The sequence below is a fragment of the Mobula birostris genome, chromosome 2 (assembly GCF_030028105.1).
Source record: "Mobula birostris isolate sMobBir1 chromosome 2, sMobBir1.hap1, whole genome shotgun sequence".
NCBI lineage: Eukaryota > Metazoa > Chordata > Chondrichthyes > Myliobatiformes > Myliobatidae > Mobula > Mobula birostris.
In genome coordinates, this window is record NC_092371.1 from 220,962,310 (window position 1) to 220,983,052 (window position 20,743).

General features: G+C 40.9%; 1 protein-coding gene across 1 annotated transcript in view; it reads left to right on the forward strand.

The window, feature by feature from the left end:
• LOC140194085 (adhesion G protein-coupled receptor F4-like) overlaps positions 1-20,468 on the forward strand; it is a 119,988-nt gene extending 99,520 nt beyond the window's left edge. Inside the window, exons 11-15 of the mRNA XM_072251504.1 lie at positions 1,592-2,971; positions 5,220-5,261; positions 5,351-5,407; positions 16,596-16,662; positions 18,894-20,468. Coding sequence (XP_072107605.1) covers positions 1,592-2,971; positions 5,220-5,261; positions 5,351-5,407; positions 16,596-16,662; positions 18,894-18,967 — 1,620 coding nt within the window. The 3' untranslated portion in view covers positions 18,968-20,468. The remainder of the gene's footprint in view (positions 1-1,591; positions 2,972-5,219; positions 5,262-5,350; positions 5,408-16,595; positions 16,663-18,893) is intronic.
• Positions 20,469-20,743: the final 275 nt, after the last annotated feature.

The window sequence follows — 20,743 nt, forward strand, 5'->3', positions numbered from 1 at the left end:
TGGACCTATCCATGCAAATAGAATATTGGCCTTCATTGCCAGAGGGATTGAACTTAAGAGCAGGGAGGTCATGCTGCAACTGTATAGGGTACTGGTGAGGCCACATCTGGAGTATCGCATGCAGTTCTGGTCTCCTTACTTGAGGAAGGATATACTGGCTTTGGAGGCGGTGCAGAGGAGGTTCACCAGGTTGATTCTAGAGATGAGGGGGTTAGGCTATGAGGATAGATTGAGTCGCCTGGGACTGTACTTGCTAGAATTCAGAAGAATGAGGGATCTTATAGAAACATATATGATTATGAAAGGGATAGATAAGACAGAGGCAGGAAAGTTGTTTCCACCAGTAGGTGAGACTAGAACTAGGGGACTTATCCTCAAGAATCAGGGAGTAGATTTAAGATGGAGATGAGGAGGAATTGCTTTTCCCAAAGAGTGGTGAATCTGTGGAATTATCTGCCCAATGAAGCAGTGGATAGATTTTTACATAGTAGGGGAATTAAGGGTTATGGGGAAAAGGCAGGTAGGTGGAGATGAGTCCATAGTCAGATCAGCCATGATCTTATTGCATAGCGGAGCAGGTTCAATGGGCCAGATGGCCTACTCCTGCTCTATTTCTCATGTTCTTATGTATGTACCTATCCAAACTTCTATTAAATGGTGAAATTGCACTCGTATTCACCACTTGATCTGGTAGCTTGTTCCATACTCTCATGATCCTTTGAGTGAAGAAGTTTCCGTTCATGTTCCCCTTAAACTTTTCATCTTTCACACTTAACCCTTGACCTCTGGTTGTAGTCCCACCCTACCTCAGTGCACAAAGCCTGCTTGCATTTACCCTATCTATACCCCTCATCATTTTGTATACCTCTATCAAATCTCCTTTCAATCTTTTATGTTCTAAGGAATAAATTCCAAATCTATACAAATTTTACTTACAACTCAGATCCTTCGGACAGGGCAACATCATTGTAGATTTTCTCAGTACTCATTCAACCTTATTTACTTCTTTCCTGCAGGTAGGTGACCAAAACTGTTCACACTACTACAACTTACTTTATACATTATTGTCACCAAACAATTGATACTAGAACGTACAATCATCACAGTGATATCTGATTCTGTGCTTCCCGCTCCCTGGATTACAAATATTAAATATTAAAAATAGTAAAAATTAGTAAGTATTAAAAATTTAAATTATAAATTATAAATAGAAAATAGAAAAATGGAAAGTAAGGTAGTGCAAAAATACCGAGAGGTTTTTAGGCTTCACCAATGTGCTATACAACCTCAACATAACATACCATCTCCAGTATCGGTGTCTTATGATCATCCAAGGAGGTGGGGAAGAAATTTTACCATATTTTTGTTTTGACTTGACTAGCCCTGGCTTTTTCTGGTTCAGTATCTATAAAGATATTTTGTGGCTGGGGGGAGGGGGGTTGAGTGAAGTTTGAGGCAACTTACTTCAGTCATTTCTTGAATGCTTTGCACGTTAGAGTCTTTATCTTTGTCCACTTTCTATTTCAAAATTATGTGAATTGCTGAGAATTACATTTGATTGATTAATAAAGCATTCTTTTGTGTTTTTCAGAACTTCTTGCAAACTGTAAACTCCGTGATTTCTAATGAATCAATAGCAACCTGGAAAGTTCTCTCCAGCACAACAGCTGAAACAAGTATCAGTTCTCAATTATTACAGTCAGTGGAGACATTTAGTAGTCGTCTCAACCTGACGAATGGCACTTTAGATATCAATAAAGACAATCTTCAGCTCAAAGCTACTAAAATTGACAGCCATGAAGCAAAAAGTCCCATTAATGTAACCTTTAAGAATTTTACCACTGAAAGATACACCAATTTATCTACTAATATAATCATACCCACTGATAAACTTGAAGAGTTTGTAGACAATGTAGTTGTCACAATTGCATATCCAACATGGATTGATATTTTACCTAGCAAAGCAAACTTCGAAGGAAATTTCTCAATTAATGGTCTTGTTGTGACAATAACATTAAGTGCTAAGAAACCAATTAACACTAAGATGAACTTCTCAGTAAGAAATCCTACACTTGATTTTAACTCTGCCCAATGTGCATTTTGGGATTTTACTGGTAATGGTATATGGAATAATGCAGGCTGTACGCCAGATCTTGATGGAGAAAACGTCATTTGTAATTGTGAGCATATAACATCCTTTTCCATTTTAATGTCTGCTAAGACAGCGAAGAGCCCTACTTTGAGTTTTATAACCCAAATTGGAGTTGCCGTTTCTCTAGCAAGCTTAATAATAACCATAATTATAGAAGCAGTGGTATGGAGGAACGTGACCAAGAGTGAAGCATCACATATTCGCCACGTGGCAATTCTGAACATTGCTATCAACTTGCTGATAGCAGATGTATGGTTTATTGTGGCAGCCTCTGTAAAACAAGATACAGGAGCTTGCGTGGCTGCAACCTTTTTCATTCATGTTTTCTACCTCGCTTTGTTCTTTTGGATGTTCACCCTAGGCCTTCTACTTGTATACCACCTGGTTTTCTTATTCCATGATTTCAGCAAATCTGTTTTGATGGGAATCTCATTTGGCATCGGCTATCTGTGTCCAATAATAATTTCAGTCATTACAATTGGAGTTACCTATCCACAGGACAGTTACATAAGAAAAGATGCCTGTTGGCTCAGTTGGAGGGAAAAATATCCGATACTTGCTTTCATTATACCGGCTTTGTCTATCATCGCAAGCAACTTTATTGTTCTAGTTGTGGTCATATTCAAGCTCCTACGGCCAATAGTTGGAGACAGGCCCAGGAGACATAACGAGGAGAAGGATACAATAAAACCAATTGTGAGGAGCATTGCAGTGCTAACACCAATCCTTGGACTTACGTGGGCATTTGGAATACCAACCTTTCAAGAGAACTCCCATAATGCTTTCGATTATATATTTACAATTCTCAATGCTTTTCAGGTATGTATTAAAAAAGAATTATGACCTTTGATGTATAACTGCATAGTTTTAATTATGTACTAGATTTTATGTAAAGCAATCAAGATCAACTAAATATCTTCTAGGGGTTCAGTTCAATAGATGATTTCATTAAATTCTGCACAACATTTTCTATGTGACTGTAACTAAAGTCCAACACATTGATGAGTCCAGCAGAGTAGGGATCATGGAAAATTTTGTTTTTTTGCAGCCCGTTCGCCATGACAGTGAAATAGAATATCACTGAAATGTTAACTCTGTTTTTTTCTACCGAAGTTGCTTGATCTGGGTGCTTGCAGCACTTTGGTTTTTATTGCAGATTTCCAGCATCTGCAGTTTTCTTGATTTCCGTGTCACTATTCCACGGGGCACTTCTCTGAATTGCAATCTCAACATTGCCAGCGTATCCCAACATGCATCATGGAGAGCACTGCCATACTTTTAAGGGATAACCATAATCGTAATGAAGACAAAGAACCATCGATAACATTTAATCAAACCGCTGAAGCACTTCAGGGTTAAATAAGTGACACAAATCTCAATCCAAAAATAGCAGCTGGAAAATTTAAATTCAATAAGTTAATAGTGAATCTAAGGAATAAGCCAGTACCATAAACGCTGGGTTATGGTGAAAAAACTGTTTTACTGATTCACTGCTACCCTCTGGGAAGGGAATCTTGTTGTTTATATTGGTAATTGGTTAATTATTGTCACATGTCCTGAGATGCAGTAAAAAGTCTTGTCTGCTCACCATCCATGTGGATCATTCCGTACACAATACATCGAGGTAGTACAAAGGAAAAACTCAAAATGTAGAAAATAAGTTATTAATGTGACAAATGCAATTACCTGTTGGACTGATACAGAAATACCATGAATATATTGAGGGATTATACCGAACAAAACTGTCAATTTATTAGGTTGTAAATTAATTTTTAAAGCTTTAGAAATTGTAGAGAAAATAAATCACCAAAACTGTTTCAACACAGAACACGACCAAATCATGTGTGTCAGTGTAGCTGTCTCAGTTTTACATCTATCACACTGACTATCAACATTAATAAATATTTTAGACAGTCTCTCCTTTGTCAAATAGTAACGATGTACAATTTTAAATTGAATTAAAGAGTGACTGGCACAAATCGAAGAAAAGTTAACCAACTTCAAAATTCGCAACCAATCCTCTGTTATCAAGGTCATGTTAAGCTCTCTTTCCCAATCTTGCTTAATCTTAAGTAAAGGATAATTGTCCTGTTGTAATAGTAAATTATAAATTTTCCCAATAAAACCTTTCACTAAAGGATTCACTTTTAAAATAATGTCTAAGAGGTCAGGATCTTGTATATGTGGAAAATTACTTAAATATTCTTGTAAGAAATGTCTGACCTGAACATATTGCAAGAAATGTGAGTACAAGAGAGAATATTTAATTTCATTTGTCACATTATTGGCCAGAAGGGCTATTCTATTGAAATAAAAAGATGCCTCTGCTCCCACTTTGATACAATGATTCTCTCAGGTGATGTTAAGTCTTAGTTGGGAGAAAATCAGAAGTCGAACTTTTGATCCTCAGTTTGACTTTGAGAAAAGGTGGGGTTCTCTTGCCCGCTATTATCATCTGATTTGAGTTAATTAAGATGGTCCCCTTCTGATTCTTGTTTAAATAGATTTGAGTTGGCGGATTGATATTTTTCTTTTATGGAAGCTTGTACGGCGTGTAGCTCTGGGGTTGTGCTCCCAATAGTTTTTTTTTGTTTTAGTTAGTAGGGGGTTCTTTTTTCCCCCCAAAAAAGTTATAAAATTTTTAAAAATTATTATTGATATATTGTTTAGCTTTGTTAATCAGTTATTTGATAATTTAATTCTTATTGTACATATTGACATGTTGACTTGATTAATATATTTTTTTGTTGATTTTCAATAATAATTAATAAAAAAGATTCAAAATGAATGAGAAAATAAGGTATTATAATGACAGAGAGAGAGCAGTACTTTCTTACTTCTTACTTACTTACTTTCTTACACCACTGACTTTTTGGGCAGCGATGAAGGTCCTCAATCTCTGTCTATATAAAAGCATTCTTCATTGCTGTTTCCATAACTTGTTTTTTGGCCAGTCAGGGTTGATAGCCCTGAGCTGGACCACCAAACCTAGAATGAAATGTTACAAAATGTTTAAAGGTTTTAAGGATCTATTCGTTAATTTCTGAAAATTACTTTTCATTTCTAGGGTTTCTTTATTTTGGTCTTTGGAACATGCATGGATAAAAAGGTGAGCTTCTGCTGTTATTTTCACCAGTTTTCCTGCAATTTGTTTTGCAGCTAACCTAAAAAGATGTTTTATTCTGTTTTCTAAAACAGGTGCGAGAGGCTCTATTGAAGAAGTTCTCATTGACAGGATTTTCTTCCCGATCAAGGGTAAGGCAGTTAAAGACACACGCGCGCGCGTGCACACACACACACACACACACACACACACACACACACATTCTGAAAAAGAAAATAACTTTTTACAGTATGTTTATAGGGATTTGGAGAAATGTGGTTAAGTGTGAGGTCAGAAAGATGAGTTTGGTATTGGTTTCTCATGGAAACTGGAGAATTAGAGACATCAAGACACCTGATGCTCCTAGGGACAGGGCTCAGGCAGTACAAACTTTCTGAGCTAATGAGAATGTGGATAGCAAGAGAAGAGGACAGTGTCAAGAGTCTGAGTGATGGCGATAGAAAAGGATGCAAGAATTGGACAAGACGATAAGTGTTTCTAAGGCAGAGAGTTGTGGAGGAAGGGTCACCCACCCACCACACCAACTCCACCTTCACCATCAACAATCACTGAGCATGTTAACGATGTGTGACAAAGTGTAATATGGTGAATGCATCTCTCCGTGAATGGTCCAATGTCAGTTCATGTGCACACTTCTCAAAAATCAAAATAAAATCATATCAAGTTTAATTGTCATTCAAACCATACATGGATACGGCCGAATGAGACAGCGTTCCTCTGTGCTAAGGTGAAGAAACAGACACATGCTTTCAAAGTAACGAGCAAAGAAAAAAAGTACAAAGTCACATAAGTAAGCACATTTTTAGTCCAAGACAATGAGTGACAAATTCCGCGAACTCAACACCTTCTTTGGCCAGTTTGAAATTAACAACAATGTGAGGAGTGCAAGAATCCCGGCCATAGGGGATGAACAGGTTCTTACACTGAGCACACATGATGTATGGCACACGCTGCAGAGGGTCAATCCACGAAAAGCTGCAGGCCCAGATGGAGTTCCAGGACGGGTACTTAAAGACTGTGCTGAACAACTGGCTGATGTATTTACGAGAATTTTCAATCTGTCTCTATCTCAGGCAATGGTCCCCAAGTGCCTGAAGTCAGCCATCATAGTTCCTGTCCTGAAGAAAACAAACATCAACAATTTGAATGGCTGTCGTCCGGTTGCCCTCACACCAACAATAATGAAGTGCTTTGAGAGATTGGTCCTGTCCCACATTAAAGTCACTATCCCTGCTACACTGGACTCACATCAGTTTGCCTATAAAGCAAACAGGTCCGCCGAGGATGCCATCTCATTAGCTCTTCACACTGTCCTGACGTACCTGGAGGGAAAGGGCACATACGTGAGGATGTTGTTTGTTGATTATAGCTCTGCTTTTAATACTGTCATCCCCAGCAAACCCATCTCCAAACTTCATCAGCCAGGCCTCAGCTCATCACTCCGCAACTGGGTCCTGAATTTCTTGTCAGAGCGTTCACAGGCAGTGAGACTGGGCCCTCATCTGTCCTCCACCACTATTGTGAATACTGGTACACCACGAGGTTGTGTATTCAGTTCCATACTCTACTCCCTCTTCACTTACGACTGTGTACCTGCATTTAACACCAATACCATCGTCAAATTTGCAGATGACACATCATTGATTGGGTTGATCTCCAGCAGAGACGAATCAGCGTACAGAGCGGAGGTACAGAACTTAGTGAGCTGGTGCTCAGAGAACAACCTATCTCTTAATACAGCAAAGACTAAGGAGCTAATTATTAATATTGGAAGGTCACGGGATGACGAGTACGCTCCAGTCTACATTAACGGAGATATAGTGGAGAGAGTGTCCAGTTTCAGGTTTCTGGGAATACAGATCTCAGAAGACGTTACATGGTCCACCAACACCACAACAATAGTTAAGAAAGCACAGCAACGCTTGTTTTTCCTCAGGACGCTGAAGAAAGCTGGTCTACCTAAACAAATGCTGGTGACCTTTCACTGCCGTACCATAGAGAGCATCTTAATATACTGCATCTCTGTGTGGTATCTCAGTTGTACAGCAGCTGATAGGAAAGCACTTCAGCGGGTTGTCTCTAGCGCACAGAAGATCATCGGGACACAGCTCCCAGCCCTGGAAGACACCTACAGCTCTTGCTGCCTAAAGAAAGCTACAAGCATCTGTAAGGACAATACACACCCATGCAATCATCTGTTTGAACTTCTTCCATCTGGCAGACGTTATAAGATTTTCTATGCCCGCACTTCCAGACTGAAAAATAGCTTCTTCCCCAGAGCTATAATTGCTTTGAACCAATCGATCAAGCATTATCCATAAATTTGTTATATTGCTACTTTAATACTGGTTTTATGGCTGTCAGCATCTGAGTTGCGCTTTTGTACTGCTGGACATTGCTTGTACTGGCTGGTTACTTGATTTTATTTATTGTTTATTTTATTTGTTGTTTTATAGCATTGAGTATGAGAGTTGTAAACTCATTTTCACTGTATTGGTGCATGACAAATTGTACTATGCAATGACAATAAAGATATTTCATTTCATTTCAAATTGATGGTTCCCGGCAGTACAGCCTGTAATTCCACCAACTGAACACTGGAGGGCAGCACTGACAGCTGGACACCACACTACAATACAAGCTTGAGGATTGAACCCTAGTCCTTGCTACAACTGTGGTGACATTGCTGCCTCGACGCCTGTCTTACCACCAAACAAGGGAAGCAGGCCTCTGGCAATCAATGTCCAATAGGGTCTTGTGATCACAAAAGAAATTCCAAGACAGTCACTTATGGTTTCACTATGCACCGCCTTCGCGCCAACTCAGAATCACCAACTATGGAGCCTTCAAGCAGCAGACAGCAGCATAGTCTGCACCCAGGTCAGCTCTTCTGAACAGAATCCGGCTTCTCCTGCATCCCGATGATACGACTCGGCTCCCTAGGCCCGGTGGCCTGACTCAATTCCCTCGGCCCGACACACCTTACTCGGTCCAACAACCCAACTTGCCTTCTCTGAACTGCCAGCTGGCTCAACAACATCCCAGGCAGCTATTCCGAACAACAAGCAGCTCACTGTTGTGGCAGACCAGCTGTATATAGTGATTGCAGTCAACAATTGTCTAACTACATATTAAAACACATTTAACAAAGACAAAAGCAGCTTTGGTTGGTCCCCAAGCAGCTGCTACATGTATACATGTCACCACCTTACTGGAAGAAACCCTACCAAAGGGTAAGACAAGGAAACATGAACCAATCCTCCTAGAGGAATCAAAAGTGGAAAGAGTGAGCAATTTCAAGCTTCTGGGTGTCAGTATCTTTGAGAATATCAATGCAGCTTCAAGAAGGCAAGACAGTGGCTATAATTCATCAGGAGTTTAAGATTTGGTTTGTCACCTAAAACAGTTAAGAACTTCTACAGATGTACTGTGGAGAGCTTACTGATATGGGGCAGTGGATGGGGGGGAGAGGGGAATACTGCACAGGATCGAAAGAAGCTACAGAAATTTGTAAAACAAGTCAGCTCCATCAAGGATACTAGCCTCCGTAGTATCATGGATATTCCAAGAGCGGTCCCTCAGAAAGCCAGCACCTGTTATTCAGAACCTCATCACCCGTTATTAAGGACATCATCACCCACGAAATGTCCTCTTCTCAATGTTAACCATGAGGAAGGAGGTACAAAAATCTGAGGGCACGTACTCAGCAATTCAGGAACAGCTTCTTCCCCTCTGCTATTTGATTTCTAAATGGACATTAAATCCATGAACACTACCTCACTTTTTTGTTGACGAAGGGTCTCAGCCTGAAACGTCAACTGTACCTCTTCCTAGAGATGCTGCCTGGCCTGCTGCGTTCACCAGCAACTTTGATGTGTGTTGCTCACTTTATTATTTCTATTTTTGCACTACTATTCTTTATTTAACTATTTAATATACACAGATGTATTTACTCTGATGCATTTATTTATTGCTATATTTATAATGTATTGCTTTGTACTGCTGCCGCTAAGTTAGTAAATTTCACAACATATGCCAATGATATTAAACCCGATTCTGATTCAGATTCTTCATCTGAGTTGTGGAGAAATTGTGAGGAAAAGGTGGAATCAACATTGGCTTTTTAGTGCATATATAACAATATGAAGATGGAATGAAAGAGGTAGCTGAAGATGATTGTGGAGGCATAAGTAATGATCCTTCAAGAATCACATGGTTTTGGAGGACTAGAAAATTGCAAATATTGCTCCACTCTAAGAAGAGAGAGAGGCAGAAGAAAGGAAATTATAGTCCAGCTACCATGACTTCTGTGGTTGGGAAGATGTTGGAGTCCATCAGTAATGATGAGGTCTCAGGGCACTTGCTGGCAAGTGATAAAATAGGCTGAAGCCAGCATGATTTCTTTAAGGGGAAATCTTGCCAGATAACTCTATTGGAACTCTTTGAGGAAGTAACAGGCAGATAGATAAAGGAGAGTCAGCAGATGTTGTTTACTTGGATTTTCAGAAAGATTTGGACAAGGTGCCACATATGAGGCTGCTTAACAAGAAAAGAGCCTATGATATTACCATAGAGCCTATGGGGGCCTTTTCTAGTTGGCTGCTATTGACTAGTAGCGTACCACAGGGGTCGGTGTTGGGACTGCTTCTTTTCACATTATATGTTAATGAATTTGATGACAGAATTGATTGCTTTGTGGCCAAGTTTGTGGATGACAGAAAGATAGGTGGAGGGAGAGGTAATGTTGAGGAAGCACCAGGTCCACAGAAGGACTTACTCGAAAGATTAGGAGAATGGGCAAAGAAGTGTGACAGAATGTAGTGTAGAGTCATGCACTTTGGTAGAAAGAATAACAGCAGACTGCTTTCTAAGCAGGGAGAAAATTCACTAATCAGAAGTGCAAAAAGACTTGGGAGTCCTTATGTAGGATACACTAAAGGTTAACTTGCTCGTTGAATCGGTGGTAAAGATGGTAGATGCAGTGATAGCATTCATTTGAAGAAAGCAAGGATGTAATGCTGAGGCTTTTTAAGGCATTGGTCAGAACACAGAGTATTGTGAGCAGCTTTGGGTCACCGAATCTAAGAAAAAATGTGCTGACCAAGAGGAGGTTCATGAGAATGATTACAGGAATGAAAAGCTTGTTATATGAGGGGTGTTTGACGGCCCTGGGCCTATACTTGCTTAAGTTTAGAAGAATGAGGGGAGATTTCACTGAAACCTATGGAACATTTAAAGACAAAGATAGAATGGTTGTGGAGAGGATGTTTCCTATAGTGGGTGAGTCTAGAACCAGAGGACACAACATATAGAGGGAGCTCGAACAGAGATGTAGAGGAATTTCTTCAACCAGATTGTGGTGAATCTGTAGAATTTATTGCCACAGATAGCTGTGGAGACCAAGTCACTGGATGTATTTAAAAAAAGAGTTTGACAGATTCTTGATTAGTAAGGGCGTCAAAAGTTATGGGGAGAAGGCATGAGAATGGGATTGAGAGGGATTACAATATCATCTTGATGGAATGGTGGAGCAGACTTGATGGGCCAAATGGCTGAGTTCTGCTTCTATGTATTAGTGGTTTTATGGTCTAATTCCATAGAAACATGGTAATATTTTTAGGTTCTAGTTAACATAGTTGTTGGTTTTTGCCCTTTATTACAAGATGTGCCAGAGGTGTGCTGAGCACCAGGTGAGGAATTCTTGCTGTAACTGTCTGAGTTCAACTTACTTATAAAAAGTTATACTTGCTTTGGAGGTAGCACATATTTTCCCATTTGATTTCTGCCATAGGGGAATACAAGTAATGAAATTATAGACCGGTTAGCCTAACGTCGGTGGTGGGGAAACTGCTGGAGTCAGTTATCAAGGATGTGATAACAGCACATTTGGAAAGTGGTGAAATGATTGGACAAAGTCAGCATGGATTTGTGAAAGGAAAATCATGTCTGACGAATCTCATAGAATTTTTTGAGGATGTAACTAGTAGAGTGGATAGGGGAGAACCAGTGGATGTGGTATATTTGGATTTTCAGAAGGCTTTTGACAAGGTCCCACACAGGAGATTAGTGTGCAAACTTAAAGCACACGGTTTTGGGGGTAAGGTATTGGTGTGGGTGGAGAGTTGGTTAGCAGACAGGAAGCAAAGAGTGGGAATAAACGGGACCTTTTCAGAATGGCAGGCGGTGACTAGTGGGGTACTGCAAGGCTCAGTGCTGGGACCCCAGTTGTTTACAATATATATTAATGACTTGGATGAGGGAATTAAATGCAGCATCTCCAAGTTTGCGGATGACACGAAGCTGGGTGGCAGTGTTAGCTGTGAGGAGGATGCTAAGAGGATGCAGGGTGACTTGGATAGGTTGGGTGAGTGGGCAAATTCATGGCAGATGCAATTTAATGTGGATAAATGTGAAGTTATCCACTTTGGTGGCAAAAATAGGAAAACAGATTATTATCTGAATGGTGGCCGATTAGGAAAAGGGGAGGTGCAACGAGACCTGGGTGTCATTATACACCAGTCATTGAAAGTGGGCATGCAGGTACAGCAGGCGGTGAAAAAGGCGAATGGTATGCTGGCATTTATAGCGAGAGGATTTGAGTACAGGAGCAGGGAGGTACTACTGCAGTTGTACAAGGCCTTGGTGAGACCGCACCTGGAGTACTGTGTGCAGTTTTGGTCCCCTAATCTGAGGAAAGACATCCTTGCCATAGAGGGAGTACAGAGAAGGTTCACCAGATTGTTCCTGGGATGGCAGGACTTTCATATGAAGAAAGAATGGATGAACTGGGCTTGTACTCGTTGGAATTTAGAAGATTGAGGGGGGATCTGATTGAAACGTATAAGATCCTAAAGGGATTGGACAGGCTAGATGCAGGAAGATTGTTCCCGATGTTGGGGTTGTCCAGAACGAGGGGTCACAGTTTGAGGATAGAGGGGAAGCCTTTTAGGACGGAGATGAGGAAAAAGTTCTTCACACAGAGAGTGGTGAATCTGTGGAATTCTCTGCCACAGGAAACAGTTGAGGCCAGTTCATTGGCTATATTTAAGAGGGAGTTAGATATGGCCCTTGTGGCTACGGGGGTCAGGGGGTATGGAGGGAAGGCTGGGGCGGTGTTCTGAGTTGGATGATCAGCCATGATCATAATAAATGGCGGTGCAAGCTCGAAGGGCCGAATGGCCTACTCCTGCACCTATTTTCTATGTTTCTAACTGGGCTTAGTCCAGAAAAGTGAGAGGAGATTTAATAGCCCAAAAGGATGTTATTCCCTGTACTCTTCCCCCACCACTCTTCCTCCATGCCTCAACCTTTACCGCTCAAACTCTAGGGGGCTGGAGGCAAATAGTCATTGTGGTAAACTTCAATAGTTCTTCTTTGGAACAGTGTGATATCTGAGATATGGTTTATACATACATACATACATTTATTTATTTATTTATTTGTTTGTTTGTTTGAGATACAGTGGAGAGAAGGCCCTTTGAGCCATGCTACCCAGCAACCCCCAATTTAGTATGAGCCTAATTGTGGGACAATTTACAATGACCAATTAACTGACTAACTAATACATCTTTGGAATGTGGGAGGAAATTGGAGCACCCAGAGGAACCTACACGGTCACCGGGAGGACATACAAACTCCTTACAGAGATGGGAATTGGACACGGGTTGCTAGTACTGTAAAGTATTGTGCTAACCACTATGCTAGTTCAATGACCCCAAGTGGGAACATCACTTCCACTGAGAGAATTTTATGGAGTTCTAAATTGCATTTTTGTTATTGCTGATGTAATTCTCTGGTTAAGATATCTACTGCTACGCTGTGAGGTATTATTTTAGCAGTTTTGTGTAAAAGCAGAAGAGCGTGCTTTGGCTTTGGTTAAAGATAAGGAGCCATGTTGTCCAATGTAGGAATGTTGTGTCAACCAATCAGGGTAGTGGGATAAGGTCATAAGACAAAGGAGCAGAATTAGGCCATTCAGCTCATTAAATCTTCTCCACCATTCCATTATGGCTGATCCTGGATCCCACTCAACTCCATACACTTGCCTTCTCACCATATCCTTTGAGGCCCAGACTGATCAGGAAACTTTCAACTTCCGCCTTAAATATACACACAGACTTGGCTTCCACCATAGTCTGTGGCAGAGCATTCCACAGATTCACCAGTCTCGTGATTCTTGAAAGATCATGACCAATGCAACCATTATCTCTTTAGCAAAGTTTAGGAAGGATGTGGAAGCATTGGAAAGGGTACAGAGGAGATTTACCAGGATGCTGCCTGGTTTAGAGAGTATGCGTTATGATCAGAGATTAAGGGAGCTAGGGCTTTACTCTTTGGAGAGAAGGAGGATGAGAGGAGACATGATAGAGGTGTACAAGATATTAAGAGGAATAGATAGAGTGGATAGCCAGCACCTCTTCCCCAGGGCACCACTGCTCAATACAAGAGGACATGGCTTTAAGGTAAGAGGTGGGAAGTTCAAGGGGGATATTAGAGGAAGGTTTTTTACTCAGAGAGTGGTTGGTGCGTGGAATGCACTGCCTGAGTCAGTGGTGGAGGCAGATACACTAGTGAAATTTAAGAGACTACTAGACAGGTATATGGAGGAATTTAAGGTGGGGGGTTATATGGGAGGCAGGGTTTAAGGGTCAGCACAACATTGTGGGCCAAGGGGCCTGTACTGTGCTGTACTATTCTATGTTCTATAAAGTCATTCAGGACTCTGGGATGTAGTCCATCTGGTCCAGGTGACTTATCCAGGTTAAAACCTTTCAGTTTGCCTAGCACTTTTTCCTTTGTAATAGCAATGGTGCTCACTCCTGCTCCCTGACACTCATGGTCCTCTGGTATACACCAAGTGTCTGCAAACAGTGAAGACAAGTGCCAAGTACTTAAGTTCATCTGCCATTTCTTTGATCCCCATTAATAACTCACCAGCATCATTTTCCAGTGGTCTAATATCAACTCCCACTACTCTTTTACTCTATATATAACTGAAAAAATTTAGTATCCTGCTTTATATTATCAGCTAGTTTGCCCTTATATTTTATCTTTTCCTTTCTTATATCATTTTTAGTTGCCTTTTGTTGGATTTTAAAAGCTTCCGAATAATCCAACTTCCCACTTACTTTTGCTACCTAAGATCAGGGTTATTATACAACACCCAATCTAGGATAGCCTTTCCCCAAGTAGGCTCAAGCACAGGTTGCTCTAAAAAGCCATCTCAGAGGCATTCAACAAATTCCCTCTCTTGCGATCTGACACAAACCTGATTTTCCTAATCGCCTTGCATATTGAAGTCCTCCATTTCAATTGTGACATAACCTTATTTCAAGCCTTCTCCAGCTCCCTTTCCAATTTCAACCCCACATCTGGACTACTATTTGGAGGCCTATATATGATCCCAGTAAAGGTTTTTTTTACCCTTGCTGTTTCTTGATTCCACCCACAAAGATTCATCATTCTCTGACCCTATGTCACCTCTTTCTAAAGATGTAATTCCATCTTTTACCAACAGAGCCACACCCCACCTATGCCTACTGTCTGTCCTTTCGATACACATTATATCCTTTGATATTAAGCTCCCAACTACGGTCTTCTTTCAGCCATGACTCAGTGATGCCCACAATTCTGGCCAATCTTTAATTGTGTCACGAGTTCATCCACCTTATTCTAAATGCTACGCACATTTAAGTACAGCATGTTCAGTCCTGCATATCAACTGTTGCACCCCCAGGTAGGTCATTCCCCCCCACCAATAGTACTCAAAATTGAGAACTTGTTGTTGAGGGGGACAGCCACAAGGGTGCTCTCCACTATCTGATATTCTCCCTTCCCTTTCCTGATAGTCACCCATTTATCTGTTTCCCGTAGCCTCGGGGTGACTACCTCCCTGTAGCTCCTGTCTATCACTGCTTCACTTTCCCTAACAACCCAAGGGTCATCCAGCTGCAGCTTTAGTTCTTTTAACACTGTCTCTAAGGAGTTGCATCTCGATGCTCCTGATGCAGGTGTGGCCATCGGTAGTCTCCTGAAAATCCCACATCTGACACCCAGAGCAGAGCACTGGCCCTTTAGACATACTCCCTATCCTCACAAGAGTTAATTCAGAAAAAAAGAAATAACAAATGAACTTACCTACTAATCTTGTCTCCGCCTATTCTCGCCAAAGCCTTACCACTCTGAATCAGACCACTCTGATGATGACCGCTCCCACAACGACCACTCTGCTAGACAGTGCCCATTTTAGGAAGACTGGGTTTTTAAAGCTCTTCACCGGACTTGTGCGGCATCGCTCCTCCTGCATCTGCGCAGTACTCCAATCAATGACTCCCACTAAAGAAATTTCCTGCTTTTTAAAACTCTTTACCAGATTTGCGCAGGAATGCCTCTCCTATGTTCGCGAGAGGAGGTTCTGGAGAGCTGGGGGAGGGGGGAAGAGTTTTCTGAAGGATAGCAGCCTGGTTTGGGGTCTTTTGGTGGGAGGTGCACAGAGAAAAGCACCAGGGAAGACACCTAGAGGACCCCATCTTAAGGGGAGACCTGATCGCAAGGAGTGCTCATGAGGTGGAGAATTCCAAGAAGGGAAGTTTTACCTGCGGTTGGTGATGCAAATTCAGCAGTGAGTAAAATGATACACCCAGCTAATACAGGAATGAGCTGCAATGTTTATATTCAGTCCTGATGAAGGGGCTCTCCAGAAACGTCGGCTGTTGCCGTCTGGCCTGCTGAGTTCCTTCAGCATTTTATTTGTGTTGCCAATATTTATGTGCACATTTAGACTGGTTTAACTGCAGTGGGCTCTTTTATCTTTCTCTGTTAACTGTTTGTTTGAAAAAGCTGAAAATTGGTAAATGTACATTATTTATAATTTTATGCTGGTGTATGATCTGTCTTTTCTGTGCTGCTGATGAGTGTGTATGAGCAGTATTTACACAGAATTTAGACCATGAGACATAGGAGCAGAATTAGGCCATTTGGCCCATCGAGACTGCCTCGCAATCAATCATGGCTGATCCATGATTTGAGCGTTTGCTCAAATCAACGTTGCTTTAATTGTAACATTACGACATTCCTGTTTGGAATCCCCATGTCATACTGACCCCAGGTATATATTGTTTATGAAAGGTGGCCTTCTCACCACTGAGTAATATGACTGTTAGTAGAGTTACCTAACAAGCCAAGTTGGTGTACGAGCCCCAGTGACAGGATTACACTGAGATAGGCTTTAAGAGACATTCTGAACTGAGAAATGGATGAAGGAGGAATTAGAAGGAAGGTGTTGCTTCATGCATTAACACCATCCCTTTACTTTTGCAGACTGTACAGAGTACTTCCACAGGAAGATTTATCTCGAAGCATGGAATTGCACTTCCTGGGAGAAGTAGTAAGTATAACATCAAACTGAGCACAGTTGGGTTGAAGTAATTACTGTAACTTTACTTTCTTAGAAATAGCTATCATTTAGCAGTAAATCAGTAGTTTGTAGTATTTTAATTATTTGATTAAAGTGGCTCCATAGACCTAATTGAGCATAACATAGAGTACATCACAGGAACAGGCCCCGTGGCACAGAATATTGTGCCAAAAATTAATAATCAATCAGCCAACCAAACTAATCCCGTACGCCGACACAATGACCATATCCCTCCATCTTCCTCACATTCTTGTGCCTATCCAAATGTCTCTTAAAAGTCCCTAATATATCTGCCTCTGCCACCACGCCAGGCAGTGACAACCAGACACCCACCACTCCCTGAGTAAAAAATCTGGTCTCTCACATCTCCTTTAAAATTACACCCCTCCCCAAACACTTTAAATTATGGTCTCTGGTATGAGGCATTTCAACTCTTGGGAAAAGATGCTGTCTGTCTACTTTATCCATGTTTCGCTAATCTTAGAAACCTCCATCCGATTCCCCTCAGTTTCCACCACTCCAGAGAAAACAACCCAAGTTTGTCCAACCTCTGTTACAGCACAAACGCTGTCTGCCAGTAAGATTGTGTGTTTACCCCCTCAGTAATATTCACTATCTCCACTCCTGCCTCTCTCCCACCACTGCCTGTTTCTAAGCTTGATTAATCCTCCCTTACCCTTAATTACCCAACTTAGACTAAAACTGATTTCAGCTTCTCCCCTGCCAGGGAATCGATAGCTAGAGGAGCAGAGAGCAGATTCCATGGATGTGAAGGAGAACACCCAGATGGTATATTGCCACCCAGGTGGCAAGGTCAAGGATGCCTTAGAGTGAGTCTACAGCATTCTAAACGGGGAGGTTAAACAGCTGAAAGTAGTGGTTCATATTGACACCAAGGTCATAGGTAGGAAATAGGAAGAGGTCCTGAAAAGAGAATATGGGGCGTTAGGCAGTAAACTGAAAAGCAGGACCTCCAGTAAGCTCTGGATTGCTGCCCATGCCATGTGCCAGTGAGCGTAAGAAAGGAAGATCTGGCAGATGAATGTGTGGCTGAAAAATTGGTGGAGGGGGCAGGGTTTCAGATTTCTGGATCATTGGAATCTCCTGGGGAAGTTATGACGTACAAAAAGGATGGGTTACACCTGAACCTGTGGGGACCAATATCCTTGGGGCTGGTTTGCTAGAGATGTGGGTTCAAAGGTTTAAAGGTCCAAATTAATGTCAGAGAAATGTACACAATATATATCCTGAAATGCCTTTTCTTTGCAAACATCCACAAAAACAGAGAGGTGCCCCAAAGAATGAACAACAGTTAAATGTGACAGCCCCAAAATCCTCCCCCCCTCCAGCTCCCTCCTCCTGCGTGTAAGCGGCAGCAAGCAACGATCCCCCTCCCCAGCAAAAAAAGTGCACCTGCTATCGAACACAAGTGTGAGCTAGGTGATAGCAAAGACACAGACTTGCAGTTACCCCAAAGACTATCGTATTTCATCCAGCATTCAACAAACCACAGGTTCTCTCTCTCCCTAATAAGGGAGAGGGAGGTGTCCCCCATTTTCACAAGGGGAGGATTTAAACTAATTTTATTCTGTTGAAGCCCATAAATAGGAACTAAGAATTATCTGCAAGTTCTATTGTCATCATTAATGTTAGTTATTTATTCTAATTCATTTATTGCTTGGAATTCTCCTGCTGCTTTAATTAGTTTTGAAATCAGATCTTCTGAGATTTTTACCCAGAGCTCTAGACAAGCAAATGTATCTCATAATGAACTCCACTGTGAGTTAAATTTAAAATTTCTGCCCATACAGCCTTATTCTTCCTGTGTTTGACACCTCCTCCAGAATAATGTTATACTCTGTGTCCTCTGCTCTTCCTCCTCACTCAACCCATGAAATGATAACATTCAGCTATCTCAGTTTCACACTCTCAACTCTGTCTACCAATTCCTCTGCATTTCTGTCTCTCACCCTTTTGAAGGCTCCTCATAAGATCATAACTTTGCTCATCTTTCCTCACTTTTCTCCTGTCAGGTTCCAATCACAATTTGCAGAGAAATTGCACCAGAAGTATAATCTGTTGATAAAACTGATATCTCGTTCAGTACAGAAATAAAACAGCAGATGAACCTGTAAAAAGATGCACATTAATATGGCATTGCTGCTTAACTTTAACCATATAACTTCCCCTTGCTCTTTCAGAGAAGCTCAATATTTCAGGTCGCTTATATTCAGATAGCAAGGAGAAATACCTGAGCTATTCTACTCTGAGTTAACTGTTGGAGCTCGGAAGATAAAACTGACTCTTCAGATGCAGAGGAAAATTCATTACCATCTTAACAAAACCCATTTCAGCAGTGAATTAAGAAGAAATGTTGATTTATGAAAGAAGTTTCAAAACTGTAGGGAATGTTTGGCATGTAATTAATATTATCCAAAGGATAAGCAATTTTTTCTTTGTATTCTGGGGCAATAATTAATATCAATGAAGAATAAGCACATTGTGGATAGTAAAAACAATTAACTATTGTATTGTATGGATTGGAATAAGATTTTGCCATTAATTAAATAATTCACTCGCATAGATTTTTCAAACTGGATAATTTAGTTATGTAGACAATATTCAGATTTCATTTTTAGATAAAACACACAACATGCTGAAGGAACTCAGCAGGTTAGGCAGCATCCATGGAAATGAACAAACAGTTGATGTTTCAGACCATGACCATTCTTCAGAACTTCTGCTTTGGATTTCAAGCATTTGCAGAGTTTCTTTTTTGTTTATTTTTTTTCATTTTAGATAATTATATTTGTATACTGCTTATTCTGTCTGATTACAGCTCACTCTACCTACCTCTTCCCAACAGTCAGTGCAATCTCAGGTATATTCTTTATCTCTTATCTGCTGAATTTCTCACGTCTTCTTGGGTTTTGTAATTTTCCAAAAGTGTTGGCGCATGGCCAAGTGGTTAAGGCATCGGTCTAGTGATCTGAAGGTCACTAGTTCGAGCCTCAGCTGAGGCAGCATGTTGTGTCCTTGAGCAAGGCACTTAACCTCACATTGCTCTGCGATGACACCAGTGCCAAGCTATATGGGTCATAGTGCCCTTCCCTTGGACAACATCAGTGGCGTGGAGAGGGGAGTCAAACAGCATGGGCAACTGCCGATCTTCCATACAACCTTGCCTGGGCCTCAGTCAACATTGAAATTGATGGACAGCCGAAGAAGACTTTTCCAAAAGCATAGGATTACTCTGAGCTTCTAAAATTTGCTTTGTTTCTCATTGGAAGTGCGTAGAACTTTACAGAGACATTTTTCAGGCCCAATAGACATTGTTGCCTTCCTTTACTAACCTTCTTATTGAATACCCCACAGATCAGCATGAAGATATCATTTGGGTGTACAGAAGATAATAGTATGCCATGGGCAAGGGCAACTCAAAAAATATGGGTAGGAAAGGGGATATAAACGTGCCATAGTATCCACTTTTGATTGCCATTCCCTGAACCCTGTTATAACATATACTTGTTTGGAAGCTGGGTAATGACAGGAGCAGGCTTTGGTGTGATTAAGTTGCCTGTTGTCATTTACTGACCAAGTTCACACATCCATTCATCCTCAGTAATATGACTGTATCTGGTTTGTCTGGATTTAGAGTAAAAAATTAAAGGGTATTTTCGTTGTTTTTTCAAACTGGATTGATTACCATTACCATTACCATTACCATTTAAATTCATCAATATAAGTCAGCCACTATAAGTATTCCTCTCACTTTACTATTTTTCCAATTCATACAGACAATTTAATGCTTCTTGTGAAGCCAGGAGGAAAGCAACAGTTCTGAAAGAAGGGCAAATGAGCCACACAGCCTTCTCTAGAGCATTTCTGTTGGCTTAGCATATTTTACATCGAGAAAATAATTCATTAAATCGATTCATTAGGTGGAATCAAAACATTTCAAGTGCCTTCCAACTGTCAAATTCTAGATTTTAGTACGAATACCTCTACCACAGTACAATTGTGCTTTGTTTTGTTTGCTCTAAATCATTAC